Genomic DNA, 22,235 nt, shown 5'->3' with positions numbered 1-22,235 from the left:
CCCTATTTCACCAGATTTGGCTTCCTCTGACTTCTATCTCTTCCCAAAACTGAAACTCTTCCTTACTGGTCAGCATTTTTCTTCAAATCAAGAGGTGATTGCAGCTTGACAGGTATTTTGTAGATCTTACTGAGAACCACTACAGGGACAGGATAATGGCGCTGGAGCATCGCTAGAATAAATGTATTAGTCTTAAGGGAGATTATGTTGAACAATAAAAATAATTTTGAAATTCTAAATTTGTTTTATCATTGTTAGGCTGAGAACTTTTCAGACCACCCTCATAGAATCCTTAGAAGATTGAAATCCTATATTTTAATCTTCTAAGGCTCTTCTTACTGGATCAATCGACCTATAGCTTGATCTTCCTCAGGACTTTTTCCTGCCATCCTGGCAGTACACCTACTGTGGAAATCTTTCCTCTCCCATTCTGTTTAGATAACGATACCACCTGAAATTGGTTCTATTCCTGAATGCTAACAATGTCAAGCTCCTTCCTAATATCTTCATTGATGCCTTTTTACTCTGTATTTGATCAACTGTTTTACTTCTAACCCAGATGTCAGATCCATAAGTTTAAAACTAGCTTGAACACTGTCTTGTATTATGCTAGTTTAGTGCTCTGACAAATTTCTCTCTTCTTCCATATGAATTTCTTCAGTTGATGTCCCACCATACCAGCTTTGATAGCATCTTTACTAAAAATTATGTCTAAATAGCCAAAATGTTGTACTTGTTCAGTACAACATTCAGAATATCGTTGAAATATTGGTCTAGGTCATAGGTTGCAAAACTTTTTCGGGCCACCGCCCACTTTGCAAGACATAAATTTTGTAACGCCCCCATTATAACAGTTTGAATAAAACCATATTTCAAATATTTGAGACTGAATAAAACCATATTTCAAATACTCAATACTGTGCTGTCGACATTTCTTCTTATATTCAGACATAATGTAGTAATAAAATTTGCAAAAATATTCGCAAAATAAAAGATTTCATTTACACTTTGTATGACTCCACTTATCTATCACACTTTCGACTGATGATTGTTGGCAAAGCACACAAAAAATAATGAAACTTATTCCTAAACCACTGGTATTTATAGATTTGAAATCTAGCCTGAATCGACTTGCATGCATTGAATTGTTTGCGATATCATCGTACTTGTGCTTTGAACAAGTCACTGCATGCACCCATATTCCTGTCAAAACATGCTGAATTGAGTGAATTACCTACGTAATAGTTGACCGACATACTACTAGTTAAAACTCGTCTGCTGCATGGATAGACTAAAGCCTGTATGGCACGATCAATTTTTACAATAGCAAAAAATGAATAAACTTTTTAAGTACATAAAAAATAGAAGTTAAACTATCCTGTATGACACGTTTAATTTTCTCTTTGACATAGAAAATTGACATCTATTTCTATCTGACATGGTAAATTTTCAAATGATTAAATAATTGAAATAGAAAATTGAAAAAAAAAATTGATCGTGTAAGACGGGCATAAGATGAATTAAAATTCAATATTTAAATTTTAAATGATTATCTAATCGCAAAATCACGAAAATAATTAATTTTTAAATATATATTATTAATTTCTTCTATAAAGAACCACCGACCGCTTGAACGCCCCCCAAATGCTTCTGATCCCACTATAGCTCCCCTAGAAGGCTTCAGCGTCCACTGGGGGGAGGTACTGCCCAATTTGGGAACATATGGTCTAGGTGCTTGTTTTCATAGTTTTTTTTTTTTTTTATTGCTGATGTTCATGCCGCATTTGTTCCAGCAGTTAATCAGTTTAGTTTATGAATCCTGCAAACTTGTACTTGATTCATTTAAGAAGGTAGATCATCTGCATAATGTAAAGTAAAAAGCTGAGATTAACATCTATTTTATTTCAAGTTTAATGCCATTTTCCTTCATAATGTGATCATACAGATGATGGATAAAACTGGAGATTGTGTGCAACTTTGTCTCATACTTGATTTTAACATCACACCATCTTCTACACTTCCTTCACTTCTAACTGCTGACTTACAACTCAAATATGCACAGTCTCTATCATACTCTACAGTGTCCCATTTACACCATATTGTAATTTTTAACACCTTCTCTTGGACTTTTGTCATATTCCTTTTCCAGATCCACAACACTTGAATACGAATCCTTGTTATATTCCGATGAGTTCTCAACTGTCTTAAAGTGAAAATCTGATCCTGGCAAATCCTTCTTTGGTCTGAACTATAGCTTGTTCTTTTTCATGTTTCTCTTCAAGAATTTTTCTCCTGGCACACTCAGTAGGGAAATTGCTCTGAAATGCTTGCATTCAATTTTATTTGAATTAATTGAGTCATCTGGAATTTGCCCTTCTAACCATGTCTTCTGAATATGCAGTACAGCCATTGTAAAACTTTTATACATCCATACTAGAGCATTTCTGGTTGAATATTATGTACTCCAGCTGCCTTCCTACATTTCAGGTTTCTGGTAGTTTTTCAACCTCAAGTATTGATATACTCCTGATTGCATTTCCGTTGAATATTTTCTACCATTGTTCTGTCACTTCTTACTTCATTTAACAGTCTTCAAAAATAATTATTCCAAACATCCAGGATATCTATGTTGAGCTTTCATGTAACCTTTGCCATCTTGGATTTCTTTTACTACTTTCCTCTATTCATAAGCATTTTCAATAGCCTCCAGGACATTTTGCAACCTTCACATCTCATATTTATATTCTGTATTCTGTGTTTAGTTACTTTTTCACACTGCTTTGTTTCCCAGCATTTTTCTCTATATTCTCTTAGGATATCTGCCAACTTATTTACCAGGAACTTTTGATATGCTTTCTTCTTTTCTAGGACTGTGTCTTTCACATCTAGAGTCCACAATGGAGTTTTTATCTTAATATTTTTGGAGACAACTTCACCAAATGTCTCTCTGGCTGAATCATTTTTTTTTCCAGTCTACCAAGGTGTCGCCACAGTTTGATTATTGTTTTCAAAAGTTTTCATTTTTCTTCTAGTAATATTTGTATACTTAAATTCTACAATTCACCTGAAAAAGCCACTCAACTTTGATTCTGTTTAAACTTTCTTACATATTTTACTTTTCAGCATGATATTCAATTTTATTGTTCTCAACTAAATGGTGATCGATTCCATTTCAGACCCCTCCCCTTGTGCATTCTTATGTTCTGATCCAGCATGAAGATATTGCTTTTCAGAATAACATAGACTTTGCTTATTCCTTGTTTCTTCTTCCATGTATATTTGTGTACATGGTGTTAGTGTTTATCTGTGTGTACTGAAGTCTGCATGCCGAATAAAAGTATTTATCATTGTTAATAGTCTTGCCCTTTTCTCCAAACTTTTCCAACACATTTCTGTTTATCTGGTATTCATTTCCTGCTCTGCTGTTTAATTGGGGTATGTCTAGTATACATGTTCCTAAAGAGACATGTGTAGCAGGTATATTGTTATACACTTGCAAGGTTAACATAAGTGTAGAAAAAATATAGAATTTATTAAACTCCAATATATGTAATCCACGGTAAATGTGGAGGCATTTTCAGAGACAACCTAAATTGTTAACCCCTAGTGGACTAAATTGGGTGGTCTTGGCTGTTGATCCGAAGATCTGAGGATGAGTGCTTCCTCAAATCTTCACCCAACAGCCAAGACATCCAATTTAACCCACTAAGGTGCCATTTAGGATTCTAGGCCTGACTTTGGTTGCTTTCTTTCAGCCTCATTTACCCAGTGTAGTGCCTGCATGTTTTGTGATCTCTGATGATGGCAATGTAACGTTGCTGAAATATAGGAAAGTATTAATTGAAGTTGTTATAATTAATATTTAGTATATGTTATTATTTCCTGAACAATAATAGTAATGAATAGTAAACATATAAGCCTATCTACCAGAATTTCAGAGAGGGAATAGAAGATCAGTTAACTATATTCAGCACATGAATCACAAGATAAGTCACGTAGAATATGCTTACTAGCTTGTGTCTCGGTTGCATAGCCAGATACAAGGTCGAGGGAACAGTGATGGCAGTCCTATCTCAACAGATTTGACTGATTATTTTATGGAACGTCTAGAAGTCAACTCTTTTGTACTATTTTCCCTCAACTTTGTATCTAGTTTCATTTCATTGATGATATCTTTGTTGTTTGATCCCATTCAGAGACAGAATTACTGCATCTGGATCAAATAAACTCCTCATGCTTCTATATCCATTCACTATTGAATGTGAATCATATAACAGGCTTCCTTTTTGTGGATACCTTAATAATCCATAACCCTATAGATAGTATTGGATTTTCTGTTTATAGAAAGTCTTCTTTTACTTGCAGATATATCTATTAATCTTCCTATTGTTTATAGGAAGTCTTACATATAGAGCTTGTTCAATCTACTCTTCTTTTTCTCTTATGTTACATAATTCAAATAAGATAAAAATCACTCTTTTACTAATGATTATAATGAAACTACCATCCAGAAAATTATTGACATTTATCATCCATCATTCCTTAGCCAGACTACACTCTGATGCGAAAAGAATTTCTATACCTTACCATAAAGGTATATTTGAACAAATAGCATGGATTATTTGCAAGTACAATCTATACATTTCCTTCAAACCAGCTCAGAAGCTTTCTTTTCTACCATCTGACAATTACAAATTACCACTTCTCACCTTGCCAGATGTATGCCACTGTTAACTAACACCGACACCCTTTTACAGTCCATCTTGTTAATGATTGAACCAACTTCACTGCCTCTTCTTTTCATTCCATCTATTTCTGTCCTTTGGAACAGTCTCCCCTCCCCCATTGTGCCTTCCCCAAAGATTACAACCGTCAGCTGTTTAAGCAAAATGTGAACAGATTCCTCCTTTCTTTTATTCCTCTTGTCCACTAATGTGCTATCGGTCTTGCAGCCTTTCATGTGTGAAACACACACTACATGATTCATGTTTTGAATGTAGTTAACCGAATTCTTCTCTTCCTAAATGTGCCCATGTTACATTAGATGAAATACATTGAAATTTAAGTGCCTAACAATATTACTGTTTAGATCTCCAATGAGGGCCAAATTTTCTTTTTTCTTTATATCAGCTGCCTTCTCTAATGAGTCAAAAAATTCCTCCACTTGTTTGTTAATAGAACCTTCTGTTTGACCATAGGCAACAATAAGTCTCATTGTCTAGTTCCCCCATTTTGATATTTTCCATCATCATTTACTCGACATTGCCTGCCAATCAAGAATCTTCATGTTTGGTGTTGAAAATAAAAATCATCACTCACTTCATATTGCCCACCAATCAAGAATCTTTATGTTCGGCGTTGAAAAATAATGGCTATTCCTGTCTTTCCCTGATCATCATTGCCTGACGGTAACATCTTGTAGTTGTTATTATTATTACCCCCACCCCACAAGACCTCATAGAGTCAAAGACTCATCTGGGAGGTCCCTTTATCTCTCTCACACACACACATACATAGAGCTCATTATATCATGCCTTGAACACATTCAAACTCCTTGCAGACACCACACTCTCAGGCAAGGCATTCCAATCATTCACAACTCTGCACAAAAAAAACCTGCCTCTCACTCCCCTACTCACACCCTCTTTATACAGTTTTCAGGGATGACCTCTGGTTCTCCCCTGATCCCCAACTATTCTCTGTAGAACTTCTCCACCATTGATCCTATAACAACCCCTTACAAACTTGTAGGTCTCTATCATATCTCCCCTCTTCCTCCTGTCCACCAGACTCGGCAAATTACATCTCAATCTTTCCTCATACTCCACATTCCAGAGGTCAGAAACTACCTTAGTCAATTGCCTTTGGACTCTTTCCAACATCTCTTCATCCTTCTGAACTGTAGGTGGGATCCTACAGTTCAAACTGTAGGATCCCACCATTCATACTCAGTCTGTTGTTGCTATCTTATCATTTTGCCTATGTACAGTTGCCTTTGTGCCCATGAAGATGCCTAGGTGAAATATTGGTGTAATGATATATTAACTGAAAACCCGGTGACCAAATCTGGGCACAGTAGTCTATGTGCGGCCTAATCAAAGCGTTATACAACTTATACAACGGAATAAGAATCTCCCTACTTCTACACGTCAGTGTCCTCCGCATCATTCCCAGAAGCCTTTGTGTCATCTTCACAATTTTGGCGATGTGTCCCCTAAATTTTAGATCCTTATCCACTATCACCCCCAGATCTCTTATTTCCTCTACCTCCAACAATATATTTTCACCAAGCATAAATTCTGCATCCCATCTTTGTTTTCCAAATTTTAAAACCTTACATTTTGCAACATTGAACTCACATCCCCATTTCCGTGCCCAATCACTCAATTTATTCAAGTCTTCTTGTAAGGCCACTACATCTTCACTATTCTTCATAGCTCGTCCCAACTTTGCATCATCTGCAAACAACTGAATATTTCCATCCAAATCTTCACCAATATCATTAATATACAAGTTAAACAGTAATGGCCCTAAAACAGAGCCCCTGAGGCACTCCACTAGTGACTTTCCCTTTCCTTGATATTGCTCCCCCATACACAACTTGTTGATACCTATCAGATAGCTAGTCTCCAACCCCATCTGCTCTAGTTTGACTGTTAACTTATCATGAGGTTCATGATAAGTTAAAAGTCCAAGTATATTACTGTGTATCCTTCTCCTCTGTCCAAGGAAGCAGTCACTTTATTGTAATAAGTAAGTAGATTACTAAAACATGATCTCCCTTTAGCAAATCCATGCTGTCCATCAAAGATAATATCATTGCAGTCAACCCAACTCTGGATCCTAGTTCTCACAAGCTTCTCCAACAACTTAACCACAATATCTGACACACAGATAGGCCTATAGTTTGATGCTTGAGTTCGATCACCTCCTTTATGAAGTGGCACAATCTTGCCTCCTTCCACTCCTTAGGAACTTGACCGAGTGCAAGACGACTCGTATTAAAAAAATATGTCAAGGCAGGTGTCAACTCCCTGGCACATTCCTTCAGTATACATGGTGATATATTATGAAGTCCCACAGCCTTATTAACATCTAGTTTACTCAACTCCCCATACACCTCTTGCTCACTTACAGTCAGTCTCTCTTCCCCATCATTAATTGCTCTCAATCTCTCCATGAAGTCACATTCACAAGATTGAAAAACCTTTATGAACTGCTCATTAAGTATCTCCACCACACTTTCCTCAACAGCTGTCTTTATACCATTTTCTCCAATCAGTGTCATCCTTCCATAATCATTCTTTCTTTTGCTGGCTACATGTCGAAAGAACTCCATAGGATTCTTTTATGCTTCATTAGCTAACTGCTGTTCATAACTCTCTTTAGCTTCCCTCACCAACCAAGTCACCCTCCTTGCCTGGTCTTTGTAGACTTCATGGAATTGGTTATTTCCACTTCTCTTATGCTGCCTCCACAATGCCTTTTTTTCTCTGTATTGCGTGCTTAATCTCTTTATTCATCCATCTCACACCTACCTTATTTAACCTTCTCACCCTTGGAATACATTTAGACATTGCATCTACTAGACAGTTTTTGAAAATCCTCCAAGCTGCATTGAGAATATTTAGAAGGATCTCACCTGTTTCTTTTGTTTCAATAACATCAGTTATGTTGATGTGGTACTTTTCTAATTCTTCTGCCGGTTCTAATTTTTTTATTATTAATACTTATGTTTGTCAGTCAACCTGAATGCTGATGATGTTGGTGAGAGCTTGAATTTGTTCCAGCAGCTGATTTTTTGCTGTTTGCCCTGATTCGCTCATGAAAACAGTGGGGGATGGACTGTTTAAGTCATGAAAGATGGATGATGCTCCATCTTTCATGACTTATCATCTTGTAGAAAGTTGTTTTTCACTTAGTTACAAACTAAATTAAACTTACCAAGAAATTCTTATTTAATCCCTTTATCCAAGTGTAAGCAAATAAAGCACATACACAAATTTTCTTGCTTACACTTGGATAAGGAATTAAACAAGAATATAATTTCTTGGCAATTTAGTTTATAGCCAAGTGAAAAGACTCTCTATAATTACTTCTAATCCAGAGTATTTTCACAATAAGGTGTGACACCTTTTAACTACTTGCATATGGGAAATATGACTTCTGTATTATTCCAACCTTGATATCTCTCACAGATGTCTTCCTAATTCCAAAAACTGGAAAAAATACCTATATTCCTCAGAATTGACTGATCATCCTCCTATCATGCATAGGTAAGATAGCCGAACGAGCTATACTCGCATGGATTCAAGAGGCAGACAACAACTATGTCATACAAGATGAGCAATTCAGCTTTAGGAAACATCACTCCACAACGCTTCAAATTTACAGAGTTGGTGAATACATCACCCAAGGTTATGAATGGCGCCAACACTCAGGTGCAGTCTTCCTGGACATAACTAAGCATTTGATAGAATTTGACATTATGGTCTAATTTTCAAACTACATCAGGCAGGATTCCCATTACCACTAGTTTTACTCACTAAATCATATCTGAGCAATAGACAATTCAGAATAAAAATTAATGGAGTCAGATCTACTGCAAGAAGCAAGAAGAATTATGGCTGGAGTCCCTCAAGGCTCTTTGCTATCTCCCTTACTCTTTTACTTATACATGGCAGATCTCCCCAAGTTATCCTCATCCGTCACCGCCCTCTATGCCAATGAGACAATTATCATAGCCAGGTCACTCCATCTGCAACTGGCCATAAACAAGCTGCAGATAGCAATCAGCATATTAGAGAATTGGTATAGCAAATGGCGTGTATCAATCAACCCAGGGAAAAGCTCCGCAGTGCTGTTCACCAGACATAAAGCGGATCTGAACACAACCATGCAAATGTTTGGAAAAATTATCCCTTGGCACAACTCAACCAAATATCTAGGAGTTCAGCTTGATAAATGCCTAAACTTCAAGACACACATAAAGAGTATCTCCACTAAAGTTAATCAGACTATAGCACAGCTTTACCTGCTCTTGAATGGAACAGCTTCCTAAACATAAACAACAAGGTTCTCCTCTACAAATCGGTGATAAGACCTCAACTAACTTATGCCTCACCCCCCCACCGAGGACATACGACTAAACGAAACATCCAAAGACTACAAATGATCCAGAATAAATGTCTAAGAATGGCATTTAATGCCCCTTGGTTCATCAGAAACCTCCAACCGAGAAGGCAACCTTCTAGATATTGAGATCTACATAATAGACATTGCAGAAAAATTCTCAGATAATCACCCAAATCAGCTAATTCAACAGGCAGCAGACTACAAGCCCTCAGATCGCTTCAAACACAGAAAACCAAAATCCTTCATTGCAAGAGAAAGCTGATATGGCATAGGATGCTCACAAAGAGCCGGTAATTAACCCACAAACTAAAATTCAGATGAAGGGATGAAGAGTCAAGGACTCAGTCCATCACCCAAAAAAAGTTCCAAGTTCCTTGGTATCTCTTCTGGGGTCTAGCTTCCACGGATGATGCTTATTAATGTTTGTCCTTGGGTTTGCTTGCTTCCTGGGGAGTAGAGAGGTTCTGTTTGGTAGCTGGTTTTTGTTTGCTACTTGATGGAACCACTGCTAAGTTTCCTATCCTGAAGCAATTCAGACGAGGAGTGATGAGTTTAGTGGTGATTCTTTAGAGTCACTCACTAAGATTGAGAGTGATTTTGTAGATCACTTAGAGTTTTTGGACAGATAAATTACTGGACTTCAATATATCTCAAATGTCAAAACTGGCCTGAATAGTTGTCCTTCCTATGATGCATAGCATTATACATACCCAAAATAATGTTTGCTTTTATATTATGGAATACTAAGGCAGTTATTGTGAAGTCATTGGCCTCTGTATACAAGTAGCTTAGTTATAAAGATTCTTCATCTGCAAACTTTGTTTACATTTGGATGAAGGATTAAACAAGAATATAATTTCTTGGCAAATTTAATTTTCATCTTGTTTGTACACTCATTGTTATTTAGTTTAAGTCAATAAAGAATACAGTTCGGTTGTCTAAACCCATATAGTGTAAGTACGAACTTGTTCATTCCGTATTCAGGCAGATATATAAGGTGTGTCACATGAAAGTGAGGATTGGACATTAGATTAGAAGCTTTGGTTAGTTCTTAACATTTCTTTAAAAGGCTACATGGAAGTCACCTCCCAGTTATCTAGCTTGGATCCTTAAGTGACCCTTTTATATATAGGCAGTCTCTGACTTGCAAGTTATCCTGAAAGGGCTATGAAAAAAATTTTAAATTATAAAAATTTTACTATATATATATATATATATATATATATATATATATATAACTTCTACACCACCTAACAGCATTTGTCTGCAAGGCAGACAGCCTCTGCAACAATGCATGTGTGCACTTTCCTATATATTGAACACAGTCCTGCTGTGTATTTGTATTCATACAATTTTATAATATTTTTGTTTGTGTGGTAGAGTGCAAAATGCATCAAAATTGATATACAGATGAAAATAAAAATTATAAATGGAAAAAAATAATTAACTTGAAAAAAAAATTCTGTACCATGTACATCAGAGTCGCTCAACATTAGGTAAACTGAGGGCTGCATTAAAAAAAAAAAAAAAAGATTTATCCGAGGGCCTCATCCAATGTGTATCTAGTAATTTAGTGAGCAGCAGTGACACAACCTCAATAGCTGAACAAACGAACAACACTAATTGTGCACTAATCACATGTTCACGTTCCCTGGGAGCATGTGCGTTAGAACAAAACAGTGCAAGAAAACACTTCTTTGACAGATCTGATATTTGAAAAACACGTAGGTATATAGTGATGTAAAAATGCCAAATAAAATACCCAACATTGAGATTATTGATTAATGACAATTAAAATATCTAATATGCATTCGGTTCAAATTATTTTATTTTTTCGCTCATGAAAATCAAAACCCACAGGCATAAAATCGCACTGCAGGTCATGTTTTTTGGCAGCCCTGATGTATTTAATAGGTCCTGCTGTGTATCTAGAAGTTTGTGAAGTTGAATTTTATATCATATCAGGCATTACAAACTTCTTTACCATAAGTTCTCCCTGGCTATTTGTGCATGCAACACTCTTGATTGTGATGCATCCATAACAACAATTTTGACAATTTATTTTGAAAGGTAAAATATCCAGAGTAAATGAAAAAAAAAAGTTGAACAGCATTCAGATGAAAAATCATTTATCTGACAAATAAATGTTGGTGAAAGGTGACACATTTTCTAAACTGATCATAACATCAGAGGATACTCAAATGGAGATCACAGATTTTGTTGTTTTAAAGTCCAAAGTGTTCTTAATATGAAGAAGATTTTCCTATGGAAGTAGAAACTAAATTTGGCAAATACTTAGGTAACTTATAACTAGGACAAACAATACAATCAACCAGAGGCCTTAACGGAACATATGTTTCTATCTTGGGGATGTACTTCAGATATATTGTCATTAAGATTATTAAGCTTAATTATCTGGCTAACAGTGACATCAAAGGCCATTTCTAATAAGCACAGCATCCGGTTGAATATGAACAATCCTACATAAGAGTAGATTTGTTATGGAATATTTTTGTAAGGTAACTTGTGAAATGTTACTGCATTGTCTAAATTTAAATAGATGATCTATATTTATCTCCGTCAATGAAGATCAATCTGCTAACTTTTCCTAATTTGTTTATTTAATTGTGTATATACACACACACTTATATACTGTACTGTATATACTTATATACTGTGTGTGGGTATTTATTTGCCATCTGGCTGGCTGAGTAGTTAGTGTATCTGCTGTCCAACCAGCAAACTGCAGGTTCAGATCCCACTGTGGGCATGGATGTTTATGATTGTCTTTAGGTGAGATATTAATTTCATTGGTGCCCAGAGTGAGACCAGTGCCTTGCCTATTGGAGGCCTGAAGTGGCTTTAAAGAGTTCAGTATTTAGTCTCTAGAGGATTTCCAGACTATGTAAAAATTATACATAAAATTAATAATAATAATAAAAAATATTCTTACGCGTGTTATGAATGTACTGTTGGTTTATGAAATAAGTTTTTGTGGATGGGAATACATAAATATATATAACACTTATGCAAAAAATTTTACCATTAAAGATCAAGTTATTTAACATGAGCTTAAATTAAAGATGCCAAGAAATTATATTCATGGTTTAATCCTTTATCCAAGTGTAAGCAAACAAAATTTGTTCCTCAAGTATTTTCAGGACTAGGGCAACTTTTTTAAAGAAGCTAATGACTTCACATCACTTGCCTTATATACCACTTTATACGAGTTGCCCTAGTCCTGAAAATAGTTCATGTGCAAACTTTGTTTGCTTACACTTGGATAAAGGATTAAACCAAGATGCCAAGAAATTATATGGCATCTTTAATTTATAGTATAACCAAGTGGAAAAACTTCCATTAACATGAGTTTTCTGGCTCTTCTATCATAATTGGTCATATGATGTTTTAGAACTGGTTATGAATAATAGCAACATCAGTTTTGTCTCATTTGAAAAAAAATTCAGGAAGTCAAATGCATGTTTTTTTATTTATTTAATTTAATTTAACTTTTTTTTTCTGATACATGTCTTAGTGTGCAATAATCATACCCACTTTCTTCTTTGTGAGTTGAATGTGAAGAAAATAATTTAATCAGTTCACCTCTCTCAAGAGGTATTCATTTGTACAGAGAGAGAGAATAAATTAAGTTTACTACTTTTATGTATTTTATCAGTTGGTTATGACCTTAACTTTTTTTTTTTTTTATTTTTAAATAAGAGCCATATATACATGCTATATTTACAAACTTAGATTGAAAGGGGGGGGGGGGATATTTAATAAATATGAATTCATTTTCAAGTTTTCTAGTAGCTGAGTTTGAGAATTTCACTGGATGCCACAAATTTGATTTTGGACAATGATTAAAATGTGATATTATCTGTGCATAAGAATCAGGCACAATTAAATAAAGCAGTCAGGCAAAGATATGAGTTCAATTTAAGCATGTTTTGTATTTTTATTTCAGTTAGTACTGTTTAAATATTTTAGTGTTGTATATTGTGTGTGTTGTTAAAGATTAGCATGCTGTTAATAAATTGGATGTTATATACCACATATAAAGAGGTTTTAAGTCTCTTCCAAATAACATAGCTGATAAAATTTGTTTAGAAACCAGCAATGTTTTGAATAAAAAAAGAAAACTATATGTAGCAATCTTACAAAAACAGAACTAGCAGCAATCAAGTCATTAAAATAATCAAGATATAACAAAATTGGACAAAGGTAATGCCACGGTCGTCCTTGACGGATCAACTTATGTTCATCAGATGAATCAACTAGTCTCCAGGATAAAGAAAAAACTGTGAAACTACTTAAGTCTGTCATTTTTTGGCCATCAGACACAGTTAAAAAACTAATACCCCATTATGCCCATTCTTCCAGGATATATGGTGTTCCCAAGATACACAAACGACGTTCTGTTTCGGTCAATAGTTGAAGGAATACACAACTCTAATTATCATCTAGCCAAGAAATTAGCGTCACCACTCAAGGAGTTGGTAGGTTTCCCCATTCCATATAAAGAACACATAACACTTCATAAACATAGCACTTGGCAAAGATGATTTATTAGTCAGTTTTGACATTTCTGCCTTTTTCACAAATGTCCCAATCAGTGACACGATTCTTCTCCTACAGAACAAATTTCCACCCAAATTATGGCCCTCTTTGTCCACGTACTATATTCTGGTTACTTTGTGTGGCAAAATAATTTTTACCTACAAAAAGAAGGTATGGCCATGGGCTCGTCACCATTCCCCCCCCCCCCCATTGCTAACTTTTATATGGAAGCTTTTGAGCAGTGTGCTCTAGATTCTTTTACTTTAAAACCCACAGTTTGGCTTAGATATGTTGACAAAGTTTTTGTTATCTGGCCACACAGCCACAAAATGTTAAACATATTCCTTAGCCACCTGAACAAACAACATGAGTGTATACAATTTGCAATTGAAATAGAAAATTAGAACTCGCTTCCTTTCCTGGATGCACTGGTCGCACGTCCTCCCACAGGCAGTCTATCCTTCACTGTTTACTGCAAGCCTACACATACCAGCCAATATATACATGCTAACTCATATCACCACCCTTCGCAAAAATTTGGAGTCATTAACACTCAGAAACAGAGCTATAACAATTTGCTCTAATGAACAAGCTCTTAACCAAGAATTAAAAATTATTAGCAATACATTTACAAATAATGGCTATAGCAAAAACACTATTAATAAAATTCTTCTTAAAACTTCATCCAAAAATATTATAGATTACAGTAAAACCATAGCTATCCCATACATTAAAGGATCATCAGAAAAAATGAATAGAATTCTATACCATTATAATCTTAATGCCACTTTCAAACCACCTTTAAAATTAAAAAAACATATTCAACTCCTCTAAGGAACCCCCCCCCCCCCATTGGCACATCCTAGAGTTTATTGCACCTGTAACTTACCTTATATTGGGAAAACTGGACGCACAGTTCCTATCTGGAAAAAAAAAAAAAAAACATTTTGGAGAAGCAGGCCTCTCAGATCACACTATTAACACCCTACACTAAATTGATTGGAAAATTGTTTGTTCTTTACATCATACAAAAACTTGGTATGAATGGAAATTTAAAGAAGTATGTGAAAATGTTTGATTAACCACCTTAATCTTAACAATAATGGTGACATAAAAATCCAAAAAATTTGGATGGCATACATTCAGCTCACTTAGTTTTCCAGTTTTCCTGACTTTAGGAGTCTAAGCAATTTTCAGCTTTTAGGCCACTATGCATACTGATTTGTTGTAATTTATATGTATATAATGTTGCTCTCCATTTTAATTTAATTTTGTAACCTAATAGAGAATAATAACAGGATTCTTGCTTTGATGTAAGTTTTTTTTTCTTACACCAGAGGTCAAGCCAATAATTTCTGTTGATCAGTAACTTTAACATACCATGTAGATTGTAGTGCAGCTTAATTCTTTGTATATATGTGTGTACTCCAGATGATGACCTTAATGTTAAGGTTGAAATGTCAAGTGTTTATTTTGGTTTATATTAAAGTTTTACTGTAATGCAGTAGTTGTTTCCATAATTTTTCATGATATATGCTGATCACAATGTAAGCGTGAAGGAAAGGACTAGAAATGTTAGTTTTGTAGAAGTGAGAATGAGACTATTTGAAGGTAACTACATGAAAAGTTTACTAACTTCCTATTTTCATTCTATTCCTAGTTTCATTCTTTTAAGGCACTCCTAACTGCATCAGTCCATCTAAATCTTGCTCTTCTTCTTCTTCTGGGTATTTTCCTGACATTCTGGCATTAAAGACCTGTTTGTTAACCCTTCTCATTCTGTTAAGTGACCATACTACCTAAAATTACCTCTGTTCACACATATACACTCCTGAATGCTAACAGTTTCATGCTCCCTCCTAATATCTTTATTTTGAATATGATTCTGTCATCATTGATGCCGTCTGTTTGCTTCCCTAATAGCTCTGAAGTTAAAATTGATTTTGAACTCTGTGTGTTGTATGCAGCTACTTCAGTGTTTTGACTGATTTCTCTTTTATTCCCAATAAATTTATTCACTTGACTTTCTACTATACCAGCAGCTGCCTTTCTAATTCTGTTTCCATATTGATATGTCCTCTTTACTAAAATTTTTGTCTAAATAGCTAAAAATGTTTTACTTATTCTATGGTTCTCCATTCAGGATAAGCTGATGTTTTCAGTGTTCCTACCTGTTTCCATAGTCTATTTTTTTGCTGATTTTTATGCCAAGTTTGTTTCAGCTTAGTTAACTAATTTGCATATTTGAACAGGGTTTATTTATGAGCATAATATGATTAGCTTGAAATAAAATGTTGATATTAACATCCAATTTTAATATCAGCCTTAATGCCACTTTCCTTCATAATATGATCCATGTGGTGGAGATAGGATGAACCTTTGTCTGATTTTACATCAAAAGTTTCTTCTGGTACCTCCTTCAGATTGACTTGTAATAAAATATATACTATGTATTGCTTGATGTATTATCCTGTTTACACCAAATAATTGTAGCATTTTGAACATTTTTTTCTCTTGGCATCTTGTCCCATGTCTTTTCCTGATTTACAAATGCAGATCTTTTTTTATATTTCCATGATATCTTAACTATTTGTATCAAAATGAAAATCTGAACCTTACAACCTCTATCTGACCTGAAACCAGCTTGCTGTTGTAGTTTCTCTTTCATAGCTGTTCTTGGCTTCTTCTCAAGTATGCTTGTATAATCTTACTTAAATACTCATTAAGGAAATTCTTCTGTAATTCTCACATTCAGTTTCGGATAGGTACTATCAGATTTCTACTCCAGTCATCTGAAATTTGACCCTATTATCAGGTCTTCTGAATTATGCAGAATCTACTCTAAAACTTTTATATCATCATATTTAAGCATTTCTCGTCTAATATCATATACTCCAGCTGCTTTTCCATATTTCAGATTTTTGATGGTATTTTTACTTCAAGTACTGATATATACTCCTGTTGAATGTTTTTTAAACCACCATGTTGTCGCCGTTTGTTTAATTTAGCAATCTTTCTAAATAATTATTCAAACCATCTAAAATATCTTTATCTTCAGTTTTCATGTTACTTTTATGATTTCTTATTCCTTTTATAGTACTCCTTCTAAGCTTATCAATAGCCTTCAGAACATTTTTGCAGCCTTCCTGATACTTATTTTCTTACCAAATTCTTCCCAATGTGTATAAATAGTTAAACAAAAGTTTAGCTAATGAAGGGGATAGAAATCCTTTGATGTTTATCTGTCAGTTAGCGAAACTCTAAGAACTCGAACTAAGATCCATGAGTTTCATACCGAAAAACTATTGGCAAATCCAAGTGTAAGTAACCACTTGGTAGTACAACACCAAGGCAACTCGTATCAAAGGTGGAGCAAGCTCCCTCACTATCCTTGATATTTTCTCATAATGTAAAAACACAGCCCCTAGGGGATGTAATATTGTAATTACATTATGAGGAGAGGTCACTACCCAGACTGGTTTCAACCTTTTTTGAGGTCTCATCAGTGAGTAGGTAGACCTGGAAGATAACTAGGTTTAAGTGAAAAGAACTTGCATACCTTCACTATACGAAAGCCTTTTGGCTTTTATTCTATGTTATAATATATAGGCACACCTTTATGGCATTCGTATAGTGAAGGTATGCAAGTTCTTTTCACTTAAACCTTGTTATCTCCCAGGTCTACCTAATGTATAAGTAGAGCTAATCTAAATGCTATTTAAATATAATGGAGATCAACAATTTGCAAAAAAGGTGTGAAGAAAGATTGTAGGAAAAGGTTCAGGAAATATCATATTGTTAGAGCTTATAAAATCAGCTAGTCAAATAATAGAACAATTGGAATGAACATTGTTGACAGGAAACTACTCACAAAATTTTTTATTTAGTGGTATATAGCCTTTAAGTATGTACACAAGATGACATATTCAAAAACTTAAAATTGCAAAATTTTAATTTATTTTATAAGAAAAGTCACAAAGTTTTGTGCTAATCATAATGGCTTTATTAATGAAAATATTATTTAGTCTAATATCAAAAATATTATTTAGTCTAATATCAAAAACATCCATCAGTTTGATTTTTGTACCATATTTTGTACCAGACCTTTCCTGACATATATTAAGCAAATACATGCTTAATATATGTCAGGAAAGGTCTTTCTGAATATAATTCAAATTAATTTCAGTTGCAGTTTATTGTGGGGAATTTCTTAATTTAACTTAGTTCCATAGAGGTGCTTGACAGTGATATGTCACTGTCGCACAATTATAATTAATTTCCAACTCTATAGGCTGTTCTTGACTTATTTGACTTCCCTAATGTTTGGTTGTAAAATCTAATGATGACCTCAGTCCCCCATTTGATAACATCGGCTTGACATTCTTCCACAAGGCTGTTATGTTTGTTATTGTTATGATATCAGTCTATTAATGACATATTGGCTATCATTTTGTAGCAGTTTCATTTACATACAAAATGAAATATTTTGTTATTTATTACAGTATATGGTACAGTAATTTTATATTATAATTTCTATGTTGCATGATTTCACTATAAACGAAGAGTATAATTTTTTGAAAATATAACAAAACAGACCTATGCATTTTAGCATTCAGGCATGGTAATTGTTAAAAATCTGTGTGTAGTGATTTCTGACTTATGATCATATCAACTGATGATAGGGTCATTGGAATGGAAACCATAAGTTGAGGATTATCTGTAATTTCACAGACATGGAATTGGTTCTGAATGTGGCAAATATGATAGTTGCTCTCATTCCAACATCGTTTCACTTTGAAATTAAGATTTTTTTCTTCTTTTTCTTTGTCTAGGATACTATAAAGTTATAGCAAAATATATGGAAAGAGATGACTGGTATTTATGGGTCAGTATGGGTAGTGGACAAGTGACAATGCCAGTTTTCCAATCTTTGGAGGCTTATTGGCCTGGACTCTTGGTAAGCATAGAAAATCTATATATATTTGCATATTTTCTTCTAAGAAGGGCTCTTAAAAGCTACCAAGGATGATAACCATTAATAACAAAAAAAAGGAATATATCCAAATTTTTATTGAAATTTTTATAAACATTAGCAAATTAAGAAAGTGTATAAAGTACAAATTACAGAAATTCAAATTGCCTGTTCTTTTTATATTAAACAGTAAAATCAATTACTTATTTTACTTCGAGAAAGTAAAAATTTTGCTAGTTGTCTCTCTCACTCTCTCTTACCACCCAGACATGTTTAGTATTTGTTGGCACTTAAAGATCACATGGATTCCTCTGCCTGTTACCATCCGACTAGATATTTTGTGTGTGTGGGAAACAAAGATCCATATTCTAAGAACTTTTAAAATCAAAGGTTCTCAGTGGATCTTTACTTCTCGCACACAAAACACCCTCATTCATCAACTCTGTAGGAATGTGATTAATGACAAATAAAAAAATAATCATTTTAACTTATAAATTACTTTTCAGTTAACTTTTGTTTATACTGTGCTTGATGTCAAATGTTTACTGAAAACATTGATTTTGAGTATCATCTTATTTCTGTTTACTAACAGTTAAAATATGATTTTGGTTCTATTCTCATTTGGAATTATTCAGCATAGAAAATAATAATTTCAGCAGATTTGTATGGCATAATATTATGTGATAGCAGGATTTTTTTTTTTTTTCATTTTGTTTAAAAAATTTTTTCAATCATTATTAAAAAAAATGGCTTTTTTAAATTTTTTTTAAACTTTTTGCTTATTTTCTTAATGTTTATCATCACAAGGTAATTTTTGCTTTGACATTTATGTAGAGCCTTGTTGGAGATATAGAGCAAGCTCTTAAAACTCTGTATAATTACCATCAAGTCTGGAAGCAGTATGGTTTTACTCCAGAATTCTATGATATTGTTAGGAGTCAGGCTAATAGTAGACGGGAGGGATATCCACTTCGTCCAGGTAATTTAAAGTTCCATCAGTTTAACACATTTGCATCAAAATTTTGAACATATTTTTTCTAATTGGTTGCATTTTGTATAATATTTGGAATGTTTTTTTTTTTTTTTTTTTTCTAAAAGATAAATGTGATTACAGCAACAAATTATTTGTATATCATTTGAACACACTCAAATGGTAATGTTCTAGTTAAGTTATCAAGCAGTATTTCTAATTACTCATCATAACAAGCACTAAAATTATTGAATTTGATAAATCACACTTCAAAGTTTTTTCTTTTATTTATTTATTTTAATCAGTCCTGCATATGCTTGCATATCCCTATGATCCTTCATCCTACAAGTTGTACCTGCAGGGCCTTTCATGCTATAGGTCAAAGAAGGGTGATGTCAGATCAAGAAAGTCATCCTATCTTTCCAGATTGGGTTGAATAATTTGTCAACAACTTCACTTAGTAAAAAATTTTATTTTCCTGAAATAACTCAAAGAATCGTCATTGGATAGCATAAATGAACAGTGACCTAATGCTTCAAATAATGGACTCTGAGTAAGATCATAGAACATGAAAAGTTCATATATACAGCCAGAGCATTCCAGGAACTTGCCAGTCAATTAAATAGTGGCAACTTTTTCCTGCCAACCTGGCAGAGAACACTTGTTTTGCTAATCTTTCCTCTCCCTAAGTGACCATACCACCTGAGATTAGCTATGCTAACACATTCCTGGATGCTGACAACGTCTTTCCTAATACAGTAGATGCTGCTTATTGTGATCACTTTGGGACAGTCGCTTTTCGATAACAATAACTGGCTGATAACATTAAGCAAAGGATATAAAAAATTTTTATTATTATTATTATTATACAGGCCTCCAAGGAGTCAAAAGACTCATCGAGGGAGGTCCTTCCTAAGACATAAAGTCTGTCAAGACTCATCGAGGGGAGGTCCCCCCCCCCTGAGAAACACAAAGTCTATCATACCACTCTTTAAACTCACTGACCGTTCTCGCTCCCACCACTCCATCAGGCAATGCATTCCACGGCTCAACTACCCTCCACACATAGAAACCACTCCTTACCCTCTTGCTCACAGTTTCCTTTCGTAACTTCCAGGGATGGCCTCTTGTCATCACTCCTTCCCGCTGTTCAACCAAGCGAAAGAACTCCCCAGTGTCAACCCTGTAACCACCTCTCAACAGTTTAAAAGTCTCAATCATATCACCTCTCCTTCTTCTATCCACCAAACTCTGCAGTCCACATTCTCTCAGCCGATCCTCATAACTATCCTTGTACAGTCCTGAAACCATCTTTGTCATCCGTCTTTGTATCCTTTCCACAGTTAATTTATCCCCTTCAAATCCTGGGGACCAAATCTGAGAACAATAGTCCAAGTGTGGTCTGATCAGAGACTTATACAATGGAATGATAACCCTCTTATCTCTGCAGGTCAGTGTCCTTCTCATAATAGCAGCAATCCTCTGTGATACCTTCAGGTTTCTATCAATCATCAACCCCAGATCTCTTGTCTCCCCTACTTCCTCCAGTATAACTCCTCCCATAGAGTATGCAGCATCCCATCGATGTTTCCCAAACCTCAAGACCTTACATTTTGCTGCATTAAACTGACACTCCCCCATTCATTTTTCCATCTATCTAGCTTATTTAAATCCTCTTGCAGGGCTACCACATCTGCACTATTACTAATAATCCTTCCCAGCTTCGCATCATCTGCAAACAACTGAATATCCCCCTGCAGTCCACTGGCTATGTCATTGATATAAAGGTTAAACAATATAGGTCCTAGTACTGAGCCCTGTGGGACCACACTTGTAACCCTCTGCCTCCTGGAAACTGCTCCACCATACACAACTCTCTGATACCTATCAGACAGCCAATCCTGAATCCAGTTGACCAATCTGACATCCAGACCCATGTGCTACAACTTAAATATCAGCTTATCATGTGGCACCCTGTCAAATGCCTTCGCCAAGTCTAAGAAAATTGCAGTATATGCCTTTCCCTCATATAATGTTCTTGTAACTTTATTATAAAAGGCTAGCATATTGCTAAAACAAGAACGTCCTTTTACAAATCCATGTTGATTCTCACAGATAACATTACCCTCATCTGCCCAATGCTGTATACGGTCCCTCACTACTTTCTCCAAGATCTTAACAACTACTGATGACTGGCCTATAATTAGACACTTCCAGTCTGTTACCACCCTTATGCAATGGCACTATCTTACCTTCCTTCCATTCCCTGGGCACCTTTGCCAAAGCCAGACTTTCATTGAAAAGCCACGTTAAAGGCACTGTCAATTCCCTAGCACATTCTCTCAAAACTCGTGGCGAAATACCATCCAGTCCCACAGCTTTACTGACATCCAGAGTACTCAGTATCTGAAACACACTCTCCTCCTGTACCTCCAGACCTCGAACCAGTCCTATCCCTCTAGCATTAAAACCGACTCCTCTAGGATGAAATACTCCAATAAAGTGTTCATTGAACAATTCCACTCTGTCCTCTGCATCAGTCACTCTATTCCCATTTTTATCCCACAATATCATTCTTCCACAATCATTTCTCCTCCT

The 22,235-nt window shown here is 34.9% G+C and overlaps 1 protein-coding gene across 1 annotated transcript in view; it reads left to right on the top strand.

Annotated features, from left to right (window-relative positions):
- LOC150099330 (ER degradation-enhancing alpha-mannosidase-like protein 2) overlaps nt 1-22,235 on the top strand; it is a 146,053-nt gene that overhangs the window by 106,004 nt on the left and 17,814 nt on the right. Inside the window, exons 6-7 of the mRNA XM_090403720.1 lie at nt 18,528-18,652; nt 19,502-19,646. Coding sequence (XP_090259846.1) covers nt 18,528-18,652; nt 19,502-19,646 — 270 coding nt within the window. The remainder of the gene's footprint in view (nt 1-18,527; nt 18,653-19,501; nt 19,647-22,235) is intronic.

Source organism: Typopeltis vanoorti, chromosome 14 (genome assembly GCF_054136105.1).
Source record: "Typopeltis vanoorti isolate ZY-2024b chromosome 14, IOZ_Tvanoo_1.0, whole genome shotgun sequence".
NCBI lineage: Eukaryota > Metazoa > Arthropoda > Arachnida > Uropygi > Thelyphonidae > Typopeltis > Typopeltis vanoorti.
The sequence above is the reverse complement of the archived record's forward strand: the minus strand, read 5'-3'. Positions and strand labels throughout refer to the sequence as shown.